Here is an 18,504-nt window from a genome sequence, read left to right on the forward strand (position 1 = left end):
GGCCTTCACCAAACGCTATCCGCAATCTTGGAGGTCCCAGTAGAGGATAGCATATGGGACAACCCTATAGCATATGGAAGCTTTCCAGTAAGTAAAGTTTACTGTGAACATCAGTTTGTCCCTATTCAAACTTTCAGTCCAGAGAGGGTTTTCAGTAGGGCTACGGCAGTAGTAGTAGTAGCAGGCAACTTAAGAGCACCTCCTAGGAGAACCCAGATATGCTTCCATATCTGGATGACTGTCTCATCAAAAGTGTCATCAAAAGCATCATCAAAAGCAGGAGTTTCCCGTTCCTTCAGAGCATCTACCCCATGGAAGTCATTGCAGCTGCTATGGACTCAGTGTCGGCCCTGAGATTTCTGTCTCGGGGCAAATTTCAAATCTTGAATATGGTTTGAATCTCACCTGACCACTATGGTGAGGAACTGTTTAACCTTTTTGGGTTACATACTAACAGGTTCCCATTACTCTTCATATTAGATTACATCTATACAGCTTCACATTCAGAACCTACAATATTTGCTTCCTAAAGAGGCGCTTTCTCAGCTCGTAAATCCATTTACAACCATTCACTTAAGGTTAGATATTTTCTGCCGCAGGGGGAAGATCCATGCGGCACCTACAAAAAAGTGTCCTGAATTTAGTCTTATCTGAGCACCAGACAGCGCAGTGTCAGTGGTCTTCTGGAGCTCAAGGCAATGAAAAAAAAAATCACATGCAAGGCATTTAAGCTTCATCTGCAAGAACAGCATGCTTACGCATAACGTCAATAAGCAAGGCCATACAGGGACAGACCCATTTGGCAGGCGGGCACTATCAGAAATGCTTCTTTGCAACCCTATCAGGTGCATTGAGGCATTTTACTCGGTTAAGCTATGACTGAGATATTTGATGCCCTGGAAGCTGCTTACTGAATGAATTGTCCCAAGACTGTATGAGTATGCCTTGATATCAACAGCAAGATTGTACCTGTTGTTCCTAAATCCTTCAATGTCTGTCAAACATGATTTCGGTCAGGAGGTCTAAGTGACTCGTGTATGTTTTCTCACCAGCTTTTCTAACTGTGGATTTTGATCGGGGTCAGACAAAAGCAGATATTGGCAGGTCTGGTCACTTGAAGCTTCAAAGATGAAAGAAACACAACTACTGAGAGAGGTAGGGCTGCCTGTATAGAGAATAAAGACTTTTGTAAAGTGTCTAAGGCAGTTAGACCACAGTCATCTGAGACCAGTACATGTGTGAATGGGTATTTGATTTAAAAAGGAACTAATGAGAAAATTCAAGGCTAGTTTGAAGCTGGGAAATATTGCAGAACTTGCAGTACTATAAAGGGTGCATCTTAGAAAGACACAATATACGGAAAATCCTCCACTCCAGGCAGTTTGTGCATTTAGTGCAATGGACTATACACGTGCACAAAAAATAAGCATCAAGCTAAGGTGAGTGGACAAGACAGACAAAGTGTAAGTAGAAAAGACAATGCTGACATAGTAAATTCATTGCTCAAGGGCAAGTAAAATGTAAATAAGTTTAAAGAAATCAAAGACTCATGGCACATACTCACTAGTGCATTTAAGAGATACATTCATCCTACTGATGTTCAATATCAGGGCTGAAACAATCGTGATGCTGGGAGGCATGTTAAAGCATCTTTCAAATCTGATACAAATGCAGTGCATATATATTGCAATAGTAGCTTGTGGAGAGCTCAGAACTGAACCTGAAAGAGTAAGAATCCTGGTTGAGGTCAGATCCCATATAAAATCATCTCTGTTGGACAGACCACTGCAAGAAGACTTTCATTTTAAACAAGATAGTGATAATATAGGTTAAAAAAAAAATGGAGAATTTATACTGGGGACGATAAATAGGCCAATATTAAAAAAGAATTCACGATTTAAAAAGACTTGAAACAAAACAATTTATAAAGTAATTACATATATAGGAGCTCACAGAAAGGGAAAAACGTTGGTGAGAGTTTGTTCTCTGACTTTCGTGGAATTCTTTGCACAGTCTCTGATTTCAGCATCCAAAATTACTGGTTGTCTTACAAAACTGAATAATTTATTCATGGTGCTGGGCAGAAGCAATGTGTTGTTAGCAAAACTAAGTTTTTCAAGAGAAGCTCCAGACTCACCAGCAAAGATGCATTTCTGAGCAGGTTGTCTACAGTTCAGCATCCCAGGTTGATATTCCAGCCAATTGCTGCTTTGGGGCTTTAAGTCAGAAAGTAAACCTGTCATATCTAGGGCCGAGTTATTTGCTGTCAACTGGATTACCGTAGCACGAAAGGGCTATAATTGAATGCTGCAAGAGGTTATAGATTGAACATAGTCAAAAGCAGTAATTCCACTTAGTAAAAGTAGATATCATCCAAAATGAGAAAAGTTAAGCTTATATAAGGTGAAATTCTGACTCCATTCCGGCTCCCAGTCACTGGGAGTTTTGTCAGTGACTTTAACAGTAATCAAAATTTCAGTCACTGTCGAGACAGATGCTGCAAAGGGTGTGATGAAGTGAAAGTTAAAATAACTGTTAACCTGGGGCCTCCAAAATACATTTTCTGAGCACAGACTGCTGTCTAACTCAGTGTTTTCCCGACGTAGCAATGCAGACAACCCTTCTGGGGACTGAGGGGATAAAACTGTGCTAGTGGAGTACATCTAGGATGTGCAATAAGAATTACCCTGCTGTAACCGCTGAAGTTCCCATTGTTCAGCATCCTGCAGGCCATGGTGGAACTGGACTACTTAAGCATAGCGGGGTATGGTTTGTAAGAAGCGATTTCAGAAAGCTGTGACATCGCCGAGTATCAGTGCCAGTGCTGACACCCTTCCACCTGAACCGCTTTTTTGAAAGACGGGTAGAGATTACGGGAAGAAAGAGCATAGTAGCGGCTGGCAGACACGCTAAGTTTACTGGGAGGTGGAGGATTATATTATAATACTGAGTCTCATCATCTTTCTATTTTTCTTACCAGTAAATCTGAACCAAAAAATGCAATTTATGTGCACCTGTGAACAAGGCTCCGTAGGGTCTCCTGTGTACTTTCCACATACTCCCTGCTTTGGGTGTGTTGTAGAAGGGTGGCTGGCTTCTTTTGCCGACTTAAAAACCAGCTGGGTTACCAGCAGAACTGGTGGCTCTGCTTTTTTGCCACATAGTTTTTGTTTGTCCATCACTAAGCACGCCAAAGCCTCGGTATGCCCATCAGAAAACAATGTTGTTAATAACATTAATCCACCTTTATTAAGAGCCTTTAGCATTATGGAGGAGTACCAAATATTATTAAGACAAAGACAAGAGGATAATAAGGAAATGTGTTTTTTCCCTTGCTGACCTAGTTTCTAACCTCACTTTAAAATCTTCCATTGATTTTAATTACGCTTAATCTAAAGCTAAGCTCACAAATCTAGCAAACTTAAGGACTGCTTTTAAGTGAATTTTCTCGCCTGTCAGAGTTCCTCAAGCTTTCTACGCTACAGTTAGAAGTTTATTTCCAGCCCAGATACAAAGTTGAGACAGCTCTCTGCCCGTAGGAAACATCCAGCACCACTACTGTACGACGCGCGAGTTCAAACGCTACCTTGCTCGAATCGAGGCTGTGTACAGCATTCTTCACAGAACAATTGCAGTCCTTTTCTCATCAGCGATAGCCAGAGGCAGTAATAAGGGTGAAGGATATCTATCATGAAAAGTCCAGTGTCAATGTGTTCCCCCAATTTATTTACTGACCTTCAATGCAACAGCCATACTCCTGACCCTCATGAGATGAAGCCTAAGGGGAAATGGCACTGAGCACCAATTCCATATCCTGTTGTTCTGTGGTCTAAATTAAGTGCTAATTAATTACCACTGGCATCTTTGGCATTGCCTGTCAAATTGGATTTAGGATATCCTTTCGCTGTTTAAACAAATAGCCCTACATCTAAAGCTAAAATCCCAAGTGTTAGCGTTTTTTTTTTTACTTTTAAATTTTTATTTAAAAATTCAGCAAGTACGTCCATGGATTTTGCAGGTAGAATTCAAATAAAAGAAACAGGAATTGATATTGTCAATTTTGATTAATAGTCCCTCATTAATAAACATCCTGTTATTCAGTTTCCACCTGCAGTTGCTGATGTTGCCTGGAATCAATTAACTCATATAATTTGATTTATTTTACAAAGACATTTTTGGATGTGCTGTGCTGATGATAAAGGTTCTATATTTACAATTCTTGATTTAAGGGAGATTGTTACTAACTGCTTTTTTTTTTTTAACGTTACAAGGAAATGTAGCTTCAGGCATTCTTGAACAAAAATATTTAAGCAATTTAAAAAGTTAAAGCTTTATTTATGTCAAACTCTCTGTTGCCTTTTGAGCCACGCAGGCCACAAAAACATACAGATCCAGGACCTCTGACAGGTTGGTCTTTACAATAAGCTAGCTGTTCTGCAGAAAAAAAATCAGAAATAGAATTTAAAAAAAAAAAAAAAAATCAATCACAGCAAAAGGTACACCACCAGCCAAAAATACAGTTAAGGCCTCTATGTGTTATATCTCTGTCTGAACATATATTATTCTATGCAGTCTCGCACTGCCTTTATCACTCTACTATCCAAACACCTCTAAGAAGTGCATTAGCATCTGCCTAACATCTGTCACGGGTGGTTTTGTTCTCTCCTATCCTCTCCCCAAGGAGCGGCTCGTGCCTGCAGTGGTAGCGTGGCTTTTGAAGAGGGGTTCGCTGTTGTTTGAGATCTATATCCTGCTACAGGGCTGTTAGAGAAGGCAAAAATGAATGCCTTGTGCACTGACCTGCAGCCAGAGGAGTCCGAGATGTTCCGTAAGGAAGTTCGTGGCCTCCAGCTGGCTCCTACCAAGTGGTTGTTCCTGAACAGGCAAACTTCAGGCTCAATAGCAACTCGCACCGTGAAAACATGGACCAGTTATCCTCCTCCCTCCGGTCTTAGGAGCATTAGTCAGAACCTGTTTGCATTCACACAGAAAAAATTGAAAACGAAGCCAAACTGGGAGGACAGAGTGCTGGTTGTCAGTAAATGGAAGAACTTGGCAGGTCACCCAGTTGGGTCAGTTTTCCAAAAGGGAGACCTGGAACTTTTGCAGTAATGGGGAAGATTTTGGAGAAAGATTTTGAATGCGTCTCTTTAACACAACATGGTGTCGGGGGAGCGGGACCTGAGGCTCTGCCCACACCACGCTCTTCAGTAGGGCCACGATAGCGTGGAGGTGAACCCCTGCCCTTGCTGTCCACGCCACGCCGGGACACCGGCATGCACCCTCTGCCTTTGGAGCTTCTCTAACACAGGAGATGGCCAGAAAATAGAAATGATCCCAAGGCTGAGATGCAGGTACCACGTTACCCTGCTCTCTTCACATAGCCACAGCTGAGGGCGGAGGCAGGAGCACAACTCCCGTCGTGCAGAAGAACAAGCAGGACTTCTCCAAAGCACATTCCTGAACGAAGCCCGTGTAGAGGCCTGTGTCCCTTTAGAAGTCTAAATGTGCTTTTACATCTTGGCCTCAGTCACCCACAAAATTAAGACTTTCTCCACAAGACAGGGACTATGTGAGGTGTGTGCAAAGGCAAGAGCACACGCGCTCTTCGGAGAGAACATCGTGCAGGTAGCAAAGTTTACCCAATGGTGAGAAGATTTGATTTTGAACTGTTCTCTTATTAAACCAGGCTAAGCCAGAATAAATGCCTTTCTTCAGCTTTTCAGAGTCTATTCAGCCAACTGTGAACTGATGTTCGGAGTTAGTTTAGTTATTATTTTCATTTAGGGCTAGACTCCAAGGCAGTTCATCCAGGGAAGGGCTCGTGCTGTGAGATATGCAGGGGATCCCCTGAGGAAGCCCATTCTCCACCGGGTCCCTGTCAGCTGTCCAGGTACTATATATAGCCATCCAACGGTCAGATTTAAAGGCTAGTTTGCAGAAGAAGACAGCATCGAGTGCTTGTTCTTGCGTCCCAGAGCAACTGAAGAGAAGGGATTTTTCCCAAAGAGCTGTAATATGAACCCACAGCTGCAGAGCACAGGAAGCCTATGGAGTTTCTGTAGGCCAGGAGCCATGGAGGCTATTTTCAGCAAAAGCAAGCTCTTAAGTATGTCTGAACTATTTCTGACCCCTCTCGTAATGTATCATACGCCATGACCTGGTTTCTCTATTACCAGTCTTGGATAGCTATTGTTTCGAATTCAACCTATGGAGCAAACAGGAATTTAAAATACCTTCCTATTTTACACGGGCAAAAGAAAGTAGCTTAAAACTGTCTTAGTCCCCTGTGATCCCTGAACTGTGTATGTTTGTCGCAGAAGAAACCACATGGCACATTTTGAAAAGGACAGACGTAGAGTTTTGGAGCTCCGCTATAAGCATAAACCTCAGGTCGTAGCTACACAAGCGCAAAGCTCCCCCCTCCCAAATCGGTATACAGACTTCACAAACAACAAGCTGAGGATTCAACTGATAATGTTTGCATTTGCTTAGCTTCATCAGCTGGTGAATACCACTGTAATGCAACTGAGCAAATCATCCATAAAGCCAGTACATAAATAATAATGAGGTTTAGTTTGCATTCATAAAATATCAAGAATCCCAATTTATTACTAAATTTTAAATTTATCTATGTTGCAGTGCAATGAATTGAACAGTTTACACAAATAGAGCTTATGGCATCAGGGGCTCACTTACCACCGATTATTTCCCTAAGTCTCTCAAGATAGGGTTAAGTAGCGTCCAGGCAATCTTCCTCCACGGTGGGTTTATTTTGCTGTCTGTCCCGAGCTGGTATATCCAGCTGGATATGGATATCTCCGCAAGGCTTTGACCTGTTACAGAAGGACACCTATTTTTGTTTGTGTTTGAAGAGGACTCTCAAAGCTGTAGTTCAGTCATCTTTTTAGTACCAAAAGCCACTTAAGTTCTTCCTGAAGAACAGCTACTATAGCTGACCTGAAATAAGTTTACAACACAAAGTGACATTGCAGTAATATGCTGTTTCTCAGGAAAGCATGTAACAGGCCTTAAATGGAAAGGGAATACATTGAGAAGAAACCTGATAGTTTATCTGTGCATCATTTTGTATTTGTGCTTCCTTCCTAACACTGAAAACCTGTCTGCAAAAGCCCTGCCAAAATGTGCTTATACACACACAGACATTATCACTTCGTAGGATGGTACGTTTTATTATCAGGTTATTTTCCAGTACATTTGGCACAGTTAAGGTAAGTATATTAACTTTACTTCCAAATAAAGAAAACAAAGTTGTACTGAATGTCTCAGCCATTGTCAATGAGTTAAGAACTGACAGGAGGTCCAAGTAATCAACCCTGTCTACTGCGCCGAGCTTTCCCCTGGGACACCTCTCCAGATCATACAATGTATCTGACTGGCATGGATGTAGAATTGCTTTCAATAAAGATTTTATTTCAAGGTTGGATGATTCCTTCCCAAATGTCTTGTCACTAAAGCAAAGTATGTAATACCTGTTATTTTTTAACTCCTGTGAACCAGCATTTGGGAAGGAGAGGGGCATAAAACGTTGAGCTAGAAACTGTTCATCATGAGAGTCAAATTTTAACACGTTCAAATTGATTGCGAGATCTGCGATAGGAAAAGTCAGAAAACTGCTGCACAAACACTGGCCTGTAACAGTGCAGTGAAAAGGCCTGTTAACAGTGTTATAGTTGAGGTGAGTTGCAGGCAGCCGAGCCATTCCCAGGGTCGAGTCCTTAAGCTATAACATTACGTTTGCATATGCCTAAGTATATACAGGAAACAGATATTAGCTAATTTGAGGGGAATTATTGCTAAAGTGAATCAATGGGATGCGCAGACTTTGACCCGTTAAGGCAGCTCATAGGAACTTACATATCAAACCAAGCCCCGTTGTCCATCGGGATGAGCGGCTCTGGCCGTGACAGTGGTCGCTAGCACAGTTCAGCAAAGGTACAAACCCTGCCCAAAGGGGCTGTCATGGAATAATCCACTTAGAGAGGAGTCGGTTCCTAATTCTGGAAGTTTAGTTGTTATACCAAGAGGACAGCTGTCACAGATATGTCATTTTTACTCCTTTCTGGGGACTTTTCTTCATTCCCATACATCTTTAATCTTTCTTGGCCTCTGTTTAGATCTTGGTTTCTGTCTCTAATGCAGTGACTTCCCTAGTTAAATAAAATATTGTGCATAATGCTGGTGGACAGGATTCTGATAAGATCAAAACCTACTTTTATCCCCCGGTCCTCTGCTGAATTCAGGGGCTGGCATTTCCTACACCTGCCATTCTGGCCCGTAGTATTTTACGAGGTGACCCGTTCTTACTCTTCTGATCCCCTCATTTTGTAATGTGTTGCTCTTTAGTCATAGTCTATATTATCAGTTCATGGAAGAGCAGCAGGATCGTCTTATTGAAAAGTTACCCTTAGATATAATTTAAAACAGTAAAAGAGTACTAGGCATGGCTAAACCCAGTTCTGCTAAGGGCAGAAATGCCCCCGACGTTGAGCAAACTTAAATCCTCATAGGCTGGAAAAGGCTAAGAAAGCAAGACTGAGCAGTTCCCAGTGAAGCTAGCAGAGGACAGCTTTACCCTCAAACACTCTCCAGCTTACAGTAAAACAGTGCCCTTTCCAGTGGGGTTTTCCTCCCTAAGTACACTGACTTCTTTCTCTAACTTTTACGTGCGGTAGGAACATTAAAATGTTGAGGAATCACTCACTGTTGAAACACTTTCCCCTCCTCAGCAGTTATTACAGAGTAAAAATGGATGAAGAACATTTCCTAACATCTAGTGTGTTTGAAGTAATAATTCAGTGTGCTTTCTGAATGTCAAAATTAATAATGATTTTATTTAGAGAGTTTGAAAAGTGTAGGTTTAATGGAACTAGAGCGCCAAACTCACCATACAATGACCCTGTTAGCTGTAGAGTTGCCCTGCTCTCAGTCACTCTTTCCAGCTTACGGTTGCCTTGGCAACAGTCAAAGCATAAATTCTGAGTATTTTTGCCTATATATATGCCATTGACACTAGAGCCTTCCTATCAGACACTTCTGCTGGTTTAATACATCATTAATTTCATTACTATTAATAATGAGACCTGTATTTTCTGCATATTGCCTGACTTGCAATCTTAAAGTACTGAAGCCATTCTTGAAGCTCACTTATTTAGAGAGGGGGGAATCTTGCACAGCATAATGCCCAACAATTTCTTGATATGGTTCCAACATCTGTGGCATCGGATTATAGAATGTTTCTAAAATAATCTCAAATTGATGGATCATTGCTCCTTTCATTTGGGCTTGACAAGAAGTAGCTCTGGCATTTCCTTTCGCTTTTTATGTTGTAAATGGTGTATCACTCTTTCTGCTCTTTCTCTAGCCAAAAAAACAAATCTTGCCCATTATTTAGGGCTTTTCTCTTTTAACAACTCAATTTCACTTGGGAGCTACAGTAATAGCTTTAAGTGTGTATATTTGGGTTTGGTTTGCTTTGACTTTTTCTTTTGTGGACAGATGAAAAAAATATTATAGAATTTCATTGGTAAATAGTTGTAATTTTAAAAGGCATAAGGTTCTAAACTTAAAATTATTTTATTCAGGCTGGATTGAATTCCTTCTTCCCCGCCAGTAGCTGTATTTTACCACAGATTATTTAACTACTCAGACTTTCCATGTTTCCAAGTTTTCTTGGTTAATAGTTTTTTGTTACTGTGGTCATCAAAACAAGTATGACTGCATGAACAGATAGAAAATATCGAGAATTTTCAAGAGATTTTCTCAATACAAGAATTATTATTCCAGCGTTAAGCTTAGGGGCCCCAAATATACGCAGATGTTCTTAGTGCTGCTTTCCGTATCGATGAACCGCAACAGCTAGCTGGTTCGCCTCCGTCGCCAACACACGCCATGCCCATCGTCCCTTGCTTCGTGCCATGCCCTCGCCTCCCGAGAGCTGAGCGACTGCAGCCTACAGATAACGGAATTCAGTCCGCTCCTCTCCCTTCGGTAAATTGCGTTCTGCCATCACTGTTCTTCGCCCTGACTTTGCTCATCCCTGGTCCACTGCCTCCTTCTCCCTGCAAGGTGTTTCTCCTCCAGCTTCATCAATGCTGTCCATCAGCAACACCACCTCACTGCAAACCCATGGCTGATGCTAATTGATGATCTCTAAAATTACACAAGATACGACCGCTGAATGTGTTTTTCCTCCCTGGTGAACTAGTTTCTCTACCCATGCTGATGTCATTGGCAAATATTTCACAAGGTTTCCAACTTCTAGCACGTAACAAGCTCAACAGAAATCAAGTCTTTCGCACAGGGAGGCCCCAAGCTTGATGTATGTGCTTCTGCATAAGTGGCATTAAGCAAAACAACCTCATCATCCCTGTAACAAACATTTTTAACTTTGATAAAGATGTGTGACGTCCATCAGAAGCCCACACAGTCATCTGGCAACAAAAATACTAACTTTTGAGACTTTCTGAACACCTAAGAGAAGAGATGATATGTTAATATTACAGCAGAGGAAAGAGAATTTTTTTTTAAATTTATAATAAAGATGTTATATTTTAAGAAATTAATAGTTAAGCCAATCTGATTAGTGCCATATGGAGAGTGTTTTGTGCAATGGACACCACAGTTACAAGCATGAGGCAGAACTAAGTAATGCTTCCTATTTATATATGAGGAAAAAACACAAGCGTTGATGTTCAAGGAATGTGGTAAACGACAAGATTGGCAGAAATCCACAAGACCATGCTCTCTGCTGTGTGACCCACCCACTAACATGAAAGAAACCTTTTTTTGAGTGACTGAAGCCATTATGTCTCATGAGGTTTCTTTCACTTATAGTGTAGCTTGCTGTAAATTAAGCAACAGGTATGGAAAAACAGAGAAAGCTCTGATGATTTTTAAATTGCTGTCTGGATTTTAAAAGGATAAATGAGTGACAATGAGAGAGGGAGGGGAAAAGTAGAACTTGGCTTGAACAGTCCACTTGGAATATTTTAAGTTAAAACTAACAGGTTAAGGAAGCATCCATAAATTCAAACATTTACCTATTAAAGTTACATTTAGTTTGCATTCCTTGGTAGAGCTGTGCAATTTATTTATAAAATATGTATCTTCATTTACTAGTCTTTCCAACCTAGGATATATTATATATTCTGGAGGTTGAGGGAAATGGATTTCTACTTAGTTCATACTCACCGCTGCAGAGATTTATGCGAAACTGCCTACCTAAACTCCATCCATTAAACCTATATTGTTCTTAGGCCAGACTTCTCCAACCTTAATGTCATTTCCACAAGAATATTAAGTCTTAATACAGACATAAGATCAACTTTTAATAATAATACTCCTCCTCTTGTAATTTTGTGGGTAATAAAGATATCAAAGGTTATAATCCTTACCATTATTTTCTAAGTCATCTCATTAAGGTATGTGGTCTCAGTGTCTTTCAAGAAACTTTGTGTCAGGGTAAGGCATGCAAAAGTCTTTAGTTATATAAATTTCACAATCCATTTCAGACCATACTAACTTTATTGGATTGAAATTAGCAGAAGGAATGTGTTTCATATGAGCTCTATATTAAGGGGCTTTTTTTGTTTTCCCAACTCTTTCAGTGCTGGTCTCAGACCACGTTAAGAGAAGCAGGGAAGCTTCTCCCTGGAGCCACCCAAAGCGTTGACATTAAAAGTGCTCGATTCCCTTAGCGTTAAGAGCAATCCCTATTTTTGGTATCTAAACATATGAGAAATTATTGCCTTACAGCACACACACTAACGAATGCTCACTCACCAGAAAGCAGCAAACTGTGCCCTCGTATAAGAGCACTGTAATTGGGGCTCTAGACCTCCACCCCGTGCACATCTTGCTGTCTAGGGCTGACTCTCCTTTCCCAGTTTGTCGGGTTGGCAGAAGTTGTCTCTTCCCTCCCTCTTTTCTTTCTTTTTGATAACTTAACCAAACGTCCCTCCCTGTTAGGAGAATCAGTAAAAAAGTGCCTCTATGTACTTCAAATGCAACAGCGACTCCGTTGACATCCCTCTTTTTTAACCAATTCTTTTCTTTCGTCAACAGGATAGCAGCCAAGGAATCCGTGAATCTTATGTCAACACAAAGCTTAGGAATTGTGTTTGGACCAACACTCCTTAGACCTGAAAAGGAGACAGGGAACATGGCAGTCCACATGCTGTACCAAAATCAGATAGTTGAACTTATGTTGAGTGAGTACAGCAAGATCTTCGGCTCTGAGGAAGACTGACAGACAGGGCCTGTTATTGAAAACGTTCACATCTGTCTTGATGTCTAATATTTTTACATTTCTGTAAACATATTTCTGAAATATTTCTTTTTCTTTCAAGTGACAGATGCCTCATTTTGTGAAAACTTAATGATGATTTTGTGTTTAATTTTCAAACATTGGAATAAAAAATATTGTCAACATTTGCCTATATGTATTCTGCATTAACCCTTTGAGAGTTTCATTATGCTAGCACTCCAAGTGTCACTTTTTTTTGCAAGCTGAGCATACAGCATATGGCCAAAGACCATAGAAAATGCTGTTTACCAACATATGCAACGGCACAGAAAGACAAATAATAATTGAGGAGTTTTGTGGAAAATGGATTCAAATATGTATATTAAAAGCAGTGAATTAAAGCAGTGATACCAGATCATTTGTAGCTAATCTGAGCTAACCTTTCTCTTTGATATATATTGAAAGTTAAAGACATGATGAATAATCAATTTGCCTACCCCAAGAGTTCAAAAAAAGATTGCATTTAATACTTTTAAACAAGTAATAATAATAAAAAAAACCTAAAACCAGAATGTCACTATTTGCATAACAGTGCCTAAAAAAAAAATTAAAAATTAAATTGGAACTTTGGCATTTTTACCTAAATGCAGAACATGAAATGAAGACATTGCATGACTGCTCATTTTAATGTAACATCCATTTTGATTCTTCATCACACTGTACATCTGCCCGCTTTCCCCAGCTATCTCATGTTCTGTAGCATTTGTATTGTGCTCCTGAGGATGCTTTATTGGTGAACTACATTAAATTCATCTAGAAAGAACTTTAAAAAAAAGCCTTTTCATATGCCCTTAGGATTACTTGGCTAGACTTGAATCAATTTATGCATTTGATGGTTAGTTTCAGTTGTCATGGATAAACAAAAGGGTAACTGTCTAGAATATATCAAATATTGTTTCATTTTGAAATGTATGTTTCCAGCTATACACATCTCCTACCCTGTTTTGTAAAAGTATTCTGCTGATAAAATGTAGACTTATGTTTGACAGCTTTTTAATCAAGTTCAAAGAGAATAAATAAAACTAATCCAGTGTGGTAAAGAGTCTGTCTGGTTATCGATTTGTTCATAAAATGAAAAATAAACCATGTAAATAAGATGTGTGAAACACAGATCTAGAAGCAAATATTTAAAGCAATTAAAGACCCCAAAACATAGGATTAATGCATAGGTCTGCTGTGCACGAGAGATATGTCTTCGATATCACCTCAGCAGATCATGGATTACTTCAGTTTTTACTCAGCATCGTTTTGTAAAATACTATGTTATTCAGGAAAGGTTGCTCCTCAGAGCTGTCATTTATGGGAACAAATATATAATGAGGCCTGATCGTTAACTAAGACCAGGCTCTTTCATCAGGTACTAGCACAGGCAGAAAATAACACCACGAAAACATAAAAATTGGCCCCAAGATGCTTTCTGACTTCATACATGTCTGAAAAATCAAGCAAAACAGGAGGTAATGACCAGTAATTAAAATTAAAAAAACCAACCAAAAAAAAAAATCTTCCTCCGTATCGCAAATATTCAACGTAATCGTTTCTGAACAAAACTATAATGTTCTGGAGAACCCAAATTCACTTTACTTTCAAGAAAATATTTTTCATGTTAATGTCAAGCCATGAGTACTTAAACAGTAATGCTTTTCAACATCATCGTCTTTAGACTCTTTTAATAGCAACAAACCAGGCGCTGTTTATAGCCTGTGGAAATGACTGGAAGAAAGATAGTCAGAAGTTCAGTCTATTCCTTAATAAAGACCATTCACATTATGGCCCCACGGGTGCTCACAATCATGCTATTGAAGTAATTTCTGCTATTACTGGAAATGAAAAGTTCACTTGTTACTTGGATCCTGTTGCACTCAGAAGAAAAGATTCTTAATTAATTAATTAATCTTCCTTTAAGCTTTCTTTGGAGCATGGAGACTCCTCTAGTTTTTGTAAGCAAGACAAGGCTTATAAAATGAACCCATATCTTTCTTAAGATCAACTGGTTTGGGGTGGGGGGTGGGGGGGAATCAGGCAACCTTTTGGACACATAAGCCTTTCTTTGGTTTTGAAGGGTTTCTTACATGAATGCTGTGCAAATGTGCTGACTTTTCTATTAAATGCTTTGTTAAAGATAGAAGCCTGATACATGGGTAGCCAATTCTGGGAGGACACAAGTGCATCTCATCAGAAAAGTGTATACATCTGGGGCGTATACAGATGTCTAACCTTTCTGGTCCCGACAACAGAAAGGAATAACCATGCCTTGCTACTAAGTTGCTCCCTTCCCCAAGAGACCAGTCTTCTCCCTGTCTCCTTTAATATCTACATCAATTCAGCGGGAAAAATTACTGGCTCAAGGGTTAGTCGAAGAGCCAGCCCCACAGCTCCTGCCATCACACCCTCAGGGCAGAAAGCAGCCGGACAAAAGATGGTAAGAGTAAAAAAAAAAAAGAAAAATATTTGCAAGCCTTAACAGCAGTGGGGTTTCTTTTTTCCTCCTGCTCAGGTAGTTTGCTCTTTGTTAACCAAGCTCACAGCCCAGGGCTCCGACAGACTCTCTTTTGCTGCTGGACGCATACATTTCTAAATCCCCAAAGTGTCTAAGTTTGGCCTCTGTCCAGCATGAGCAATTCACTGGGCCTATATGACCACCACATTGCTCCTCCAATTGTTACTTGTAAGAATATTCACTATGACTTGGTAGAAGTTTTTCTCAACCTTTGCTAATTTTTAGTGAGTCAAAATTAGACTGGCAGAAGACCTTTTTTTCAGGAGCTAGCTTCAGTTTAAGACCACAGATATTTTAAGCAAAAAGCTATTGCTATTAATGGTAAGTGATAAGAAAAATGAAGGCTGAGAATGCAGCAGAGACAAATATATCTAAGAATCAGTGGTTATCTGCATCTTCTCCCTGTACAGAGAATCTTCTACTCAAACTCATGTGAAAAGAGAACTGTCCTAGTAACTGGGATTACTATAGTAAAAGGAGACATCAAAAAGAGACCTGTAACGGAACTGAAAAGGGCATTTCCAGCTAGAAATATTTCTCATTAAAATAAAAACTCAATTTATTGACTCTTAAACTATTGCAAGAAAAATTGTCAGTTTTTAACTCAAGAAATTCAACTGCAAAAGGGAATTTCTGAGCCAAAAATCAGACTTGCTGAGCTACAGCTAAAAGAGGACATGTAAATTGCCCTGAACAAATCTTCATCTCTTTTTTTATTTACATATATACACATATATATATATTAAGAGCAACATGCATTTTAATAGTTCTTTAATTCTCTGCTAGGACAGCTACACTGCAGGTAACATTCAGCCTGTTTTTGTAAGCACCCCATGTTTCAACAGAGCCAAAGACTGCCATTCAGCCCAAGGCACTCAAGAAGTTCAGCTAATCAATTACTACATAGTATATAGACCATGGGCAGAGTTTGGAAGAAAGCTGGAAAGTAAGTTGGGACCACAATCACCACTGTAATCAGGCAGTGTATAGATTTTACATGGCTAATTCTCGGAAGAGGCTGAAAGACAAGCCTCGGGGAACGCACATATTATCATGGCACAGCAGGTTCCCCTGCATTCCGGCTTCAGAAAAGAAACATGGAGCATAAGGAAGCTGAGCATAATCACAGATGCAGGTCTCAATCACAAGTCCTGATTTTTGTAGGATGCATAAATGGGGCTCAGGGCAATGCTTGCATTGCAGAACATAGGAACCTTCCCTAGCACTCACTTTGGATTAAAAGAAAAAACCACAACCCTTCCCTAAGGACCAAGGGCAACACGTGAGAAAAATCTCTAGCAAATGGCCTGCTGAGGTCAGGCCATACCCAAACCCTTCGCTGCTCAAGTGCGACAGCCCTTGTTGGTCAGTAGGCTTCACCGAGGGAACGCTTGCAGGATGCTACTAAAGCAGCAATCTCATCCCTGTGCCAATTCACCATGTGTTATCGCAGCAGATGAATACACTTTACCATTACTTATATACTCCATGCTATTTTTACACTCAGCAATTGCGTACTTCCAAATGTACCTGAAATACTATGAGAATTAATGCCCGTTTTTCCTTACAGATCCTTGCTACAAAGATCTGGTTGCACACTGGATGCAAAACATGAGCCCTCACTTCGGTATACATTTTGTGTGAAAAACTGAAGTTAAAAAGACTTGCACTCTAAACTCAAGACTTGAGAATTGGGGATGCAATACCACTGCTCATCGGCGGTGTGAGAAACTGAGGCACAGAGCCAGCTGTGTCAAAAGAGAACATTGCATTTTAGTGCTCATTTTATTCAGCCTCATTCTTTTTTTTTTTTTTTTAGAGAAACTTTATATTCTACACCCTTGCTTCCTCTGAATTCACCCATATAATCTGGTATTTGGGTTGTTGCAGGCACTCAACCCTGCTCATCCCTGCAACCCAAGGGTAGGGTAACCTCAGAGGAAACAGGAACAGGTAGAAATTCGCCTTCCAAACTCTTAACCGTGGTGAAGTTTGCTGGCTTTCTGAAGTTTACTCTTAAACCCTCAGAAATACTTCAGAAGTGCAGGGAAACCACCACGACGTGGCAAAACAGCCTGTCCGCGCACCCCCAAAAAGCTTTGCGCGTGCTGTAAAACCTGGGGCGATATCTTACACCTTCAGTAGAAGCTGACAGCTTTGTTTAATAAGTTTAAGAGGGACCATAAAACACTGCAAGTTCAGAATGCATGCCAACTAATTACCCACAAAACGCCACCATTTTAGAGCACATTTCAGTGAATAAAAGGCAGACTCATAAATTTCACGTGATTCTCCTCCGCCTGTGTCAAAATACAATTCCTACGCCCAGCTCCTATCCATAAGTTTCTTGGCTGTGTGTCTGGAAGACAAAAGGAGCAACTATCTCCCCACCGGTGATTTCTATATTGTCTCAAAGCAGAGGAGCTTTCAAAGCAGCAGCTCAGAAGCTTTTGGAATGTTTTCTGGTTGCAATTTTGGGTCGGTGGAGGTGTGCCCTCTACTCTGGAAAATAAGAATGACCATATTGAAAGCGGTTTGGCCGGACCATTGCTGAGCCTTCAGCCTACCCACTGTGGTGAAAAAAGTACAAGAAGTCCAACTGTTATGTCTAGCTTTCCCACAGGGGATGTTTCTTTGCAGCCCTAGGCAGCAAATGGTTTTAAGTAAACGGCTGAACACCCTGTATACGTTTCTATCTTTATGTAGTTTCTGTCACTTATTATCCATTTTTAATCCTGCCAGGCACTTTGTCTTAATGGTATCTGATGAATTTGCCAGGTTAATTATGCACCATGTAAGAAAATATTTTACTTGTATCACTTTTAAATTCATTAGCTTTTAGTATTATTGTATAGCACTCCACTTGCTCTTGATTTATGGGAAAGGCTAAGTAAGATTGTCCGACTGACCTCTTCTGGCAATTCACTCTCCTATATACCACTAACATATCACCTCTCATTTGTCTCTTAATCAATTTAACCTTCTCTCATATGGAAGATCTGCCACACCTCTTACAACTTGCTCTGCCTTTCACTGGATGCTCTGTGTATCTATTCTGCCCTTTTGAACAAAACCCTAAGTATTCAAGGTGAAAGGATCCTTAATATTTTCATTATTGATCTCTTTTCAGCTCTTAAAAGAATCAAGTGGCTTGTCTGTGTCTGACTGCTCCTCTGCACTGAAGAACTGAGCTGTCCTTAGTGCTCCTCACGGACCAGATTCACAAGGGAATTTGGGGAATTGAATGCTATTTCTGGTCCATACAGAGAACGTATCCGTGTTGCTGGTTTCTCCCTTGCTGCTATCTCACCTTGCAGCTCTCTGAATTTGCATCAGCAGCTTCAGCCACACAACCCTGGCAGTCCGCAGGAGGAGGGAAGGCGGGATGGGAAGAGGCTGCCCGGCAGCGGGTCTGCTCCTGGGCTGTGACCCAAAGCACTGGGAGCAGGAGCGACCGAGGGAGGCTTCAGACTTTCCATAGGATTAATAACAATATGTTTGTATGTATAACAGCAACGACAACATGCATGCAATACGCTCTGCATCTACCTCTAGCATACTCAGTGTATACGCTCAGCAAAGGAAAACCACCTACGTGTGCGCACCGTAGCTCTCTTTCCAATGGACACGGCTGTGTAGGGCTGATGGTTAATAGCAATTTCCTGGCTGTTGGGAT

General features: G+C 40.5%; 1 protein-coding gene across 3 annotated transcripts in view; it reads left to right on the top strand.

The window, feature by feature from the left end:
- ARHGAP15 (Rho GTPase activating protein 15) overlaps positions 1-13,368 on the top strand; it is a 331,196-nt gene extending 317,828 nt beyond the window's left edge. For all 3 annotated transcript variants that reach the window (XM_052792286.1, XM_052792285.1, XM_052792287.1), the window contains one exon: positions 12,088-13,368. In XM_052792286.1, the coding sequence (XP_052648246.1) occupies positions 12,088-12,271 (184 nt within the window). In that variant the 3' untranslated portion in view covers positions 12,272-13,368. The remainder of the gene's footprint in view (positions 1-12,087) is intronic.
- The last annotated feature ends 5,136 nt before the right edge of the window (positions 13,369-18,504 follow it).

This window comes from Harpia harpyja, chromosome 7 (genome assembly GCF_026419915.1).
Source record: "Harpia harpyja isolate bHarHar1 chromosome 7, bHarHar1 primary haplotype, whole genome shotgun sequence".
Taxonomy (NCBI): Eukaryota; Metazoa; Chordata; class Aves; order Accipitriformes; family Accipitridae; genus Harpia; species Harpia harpyja.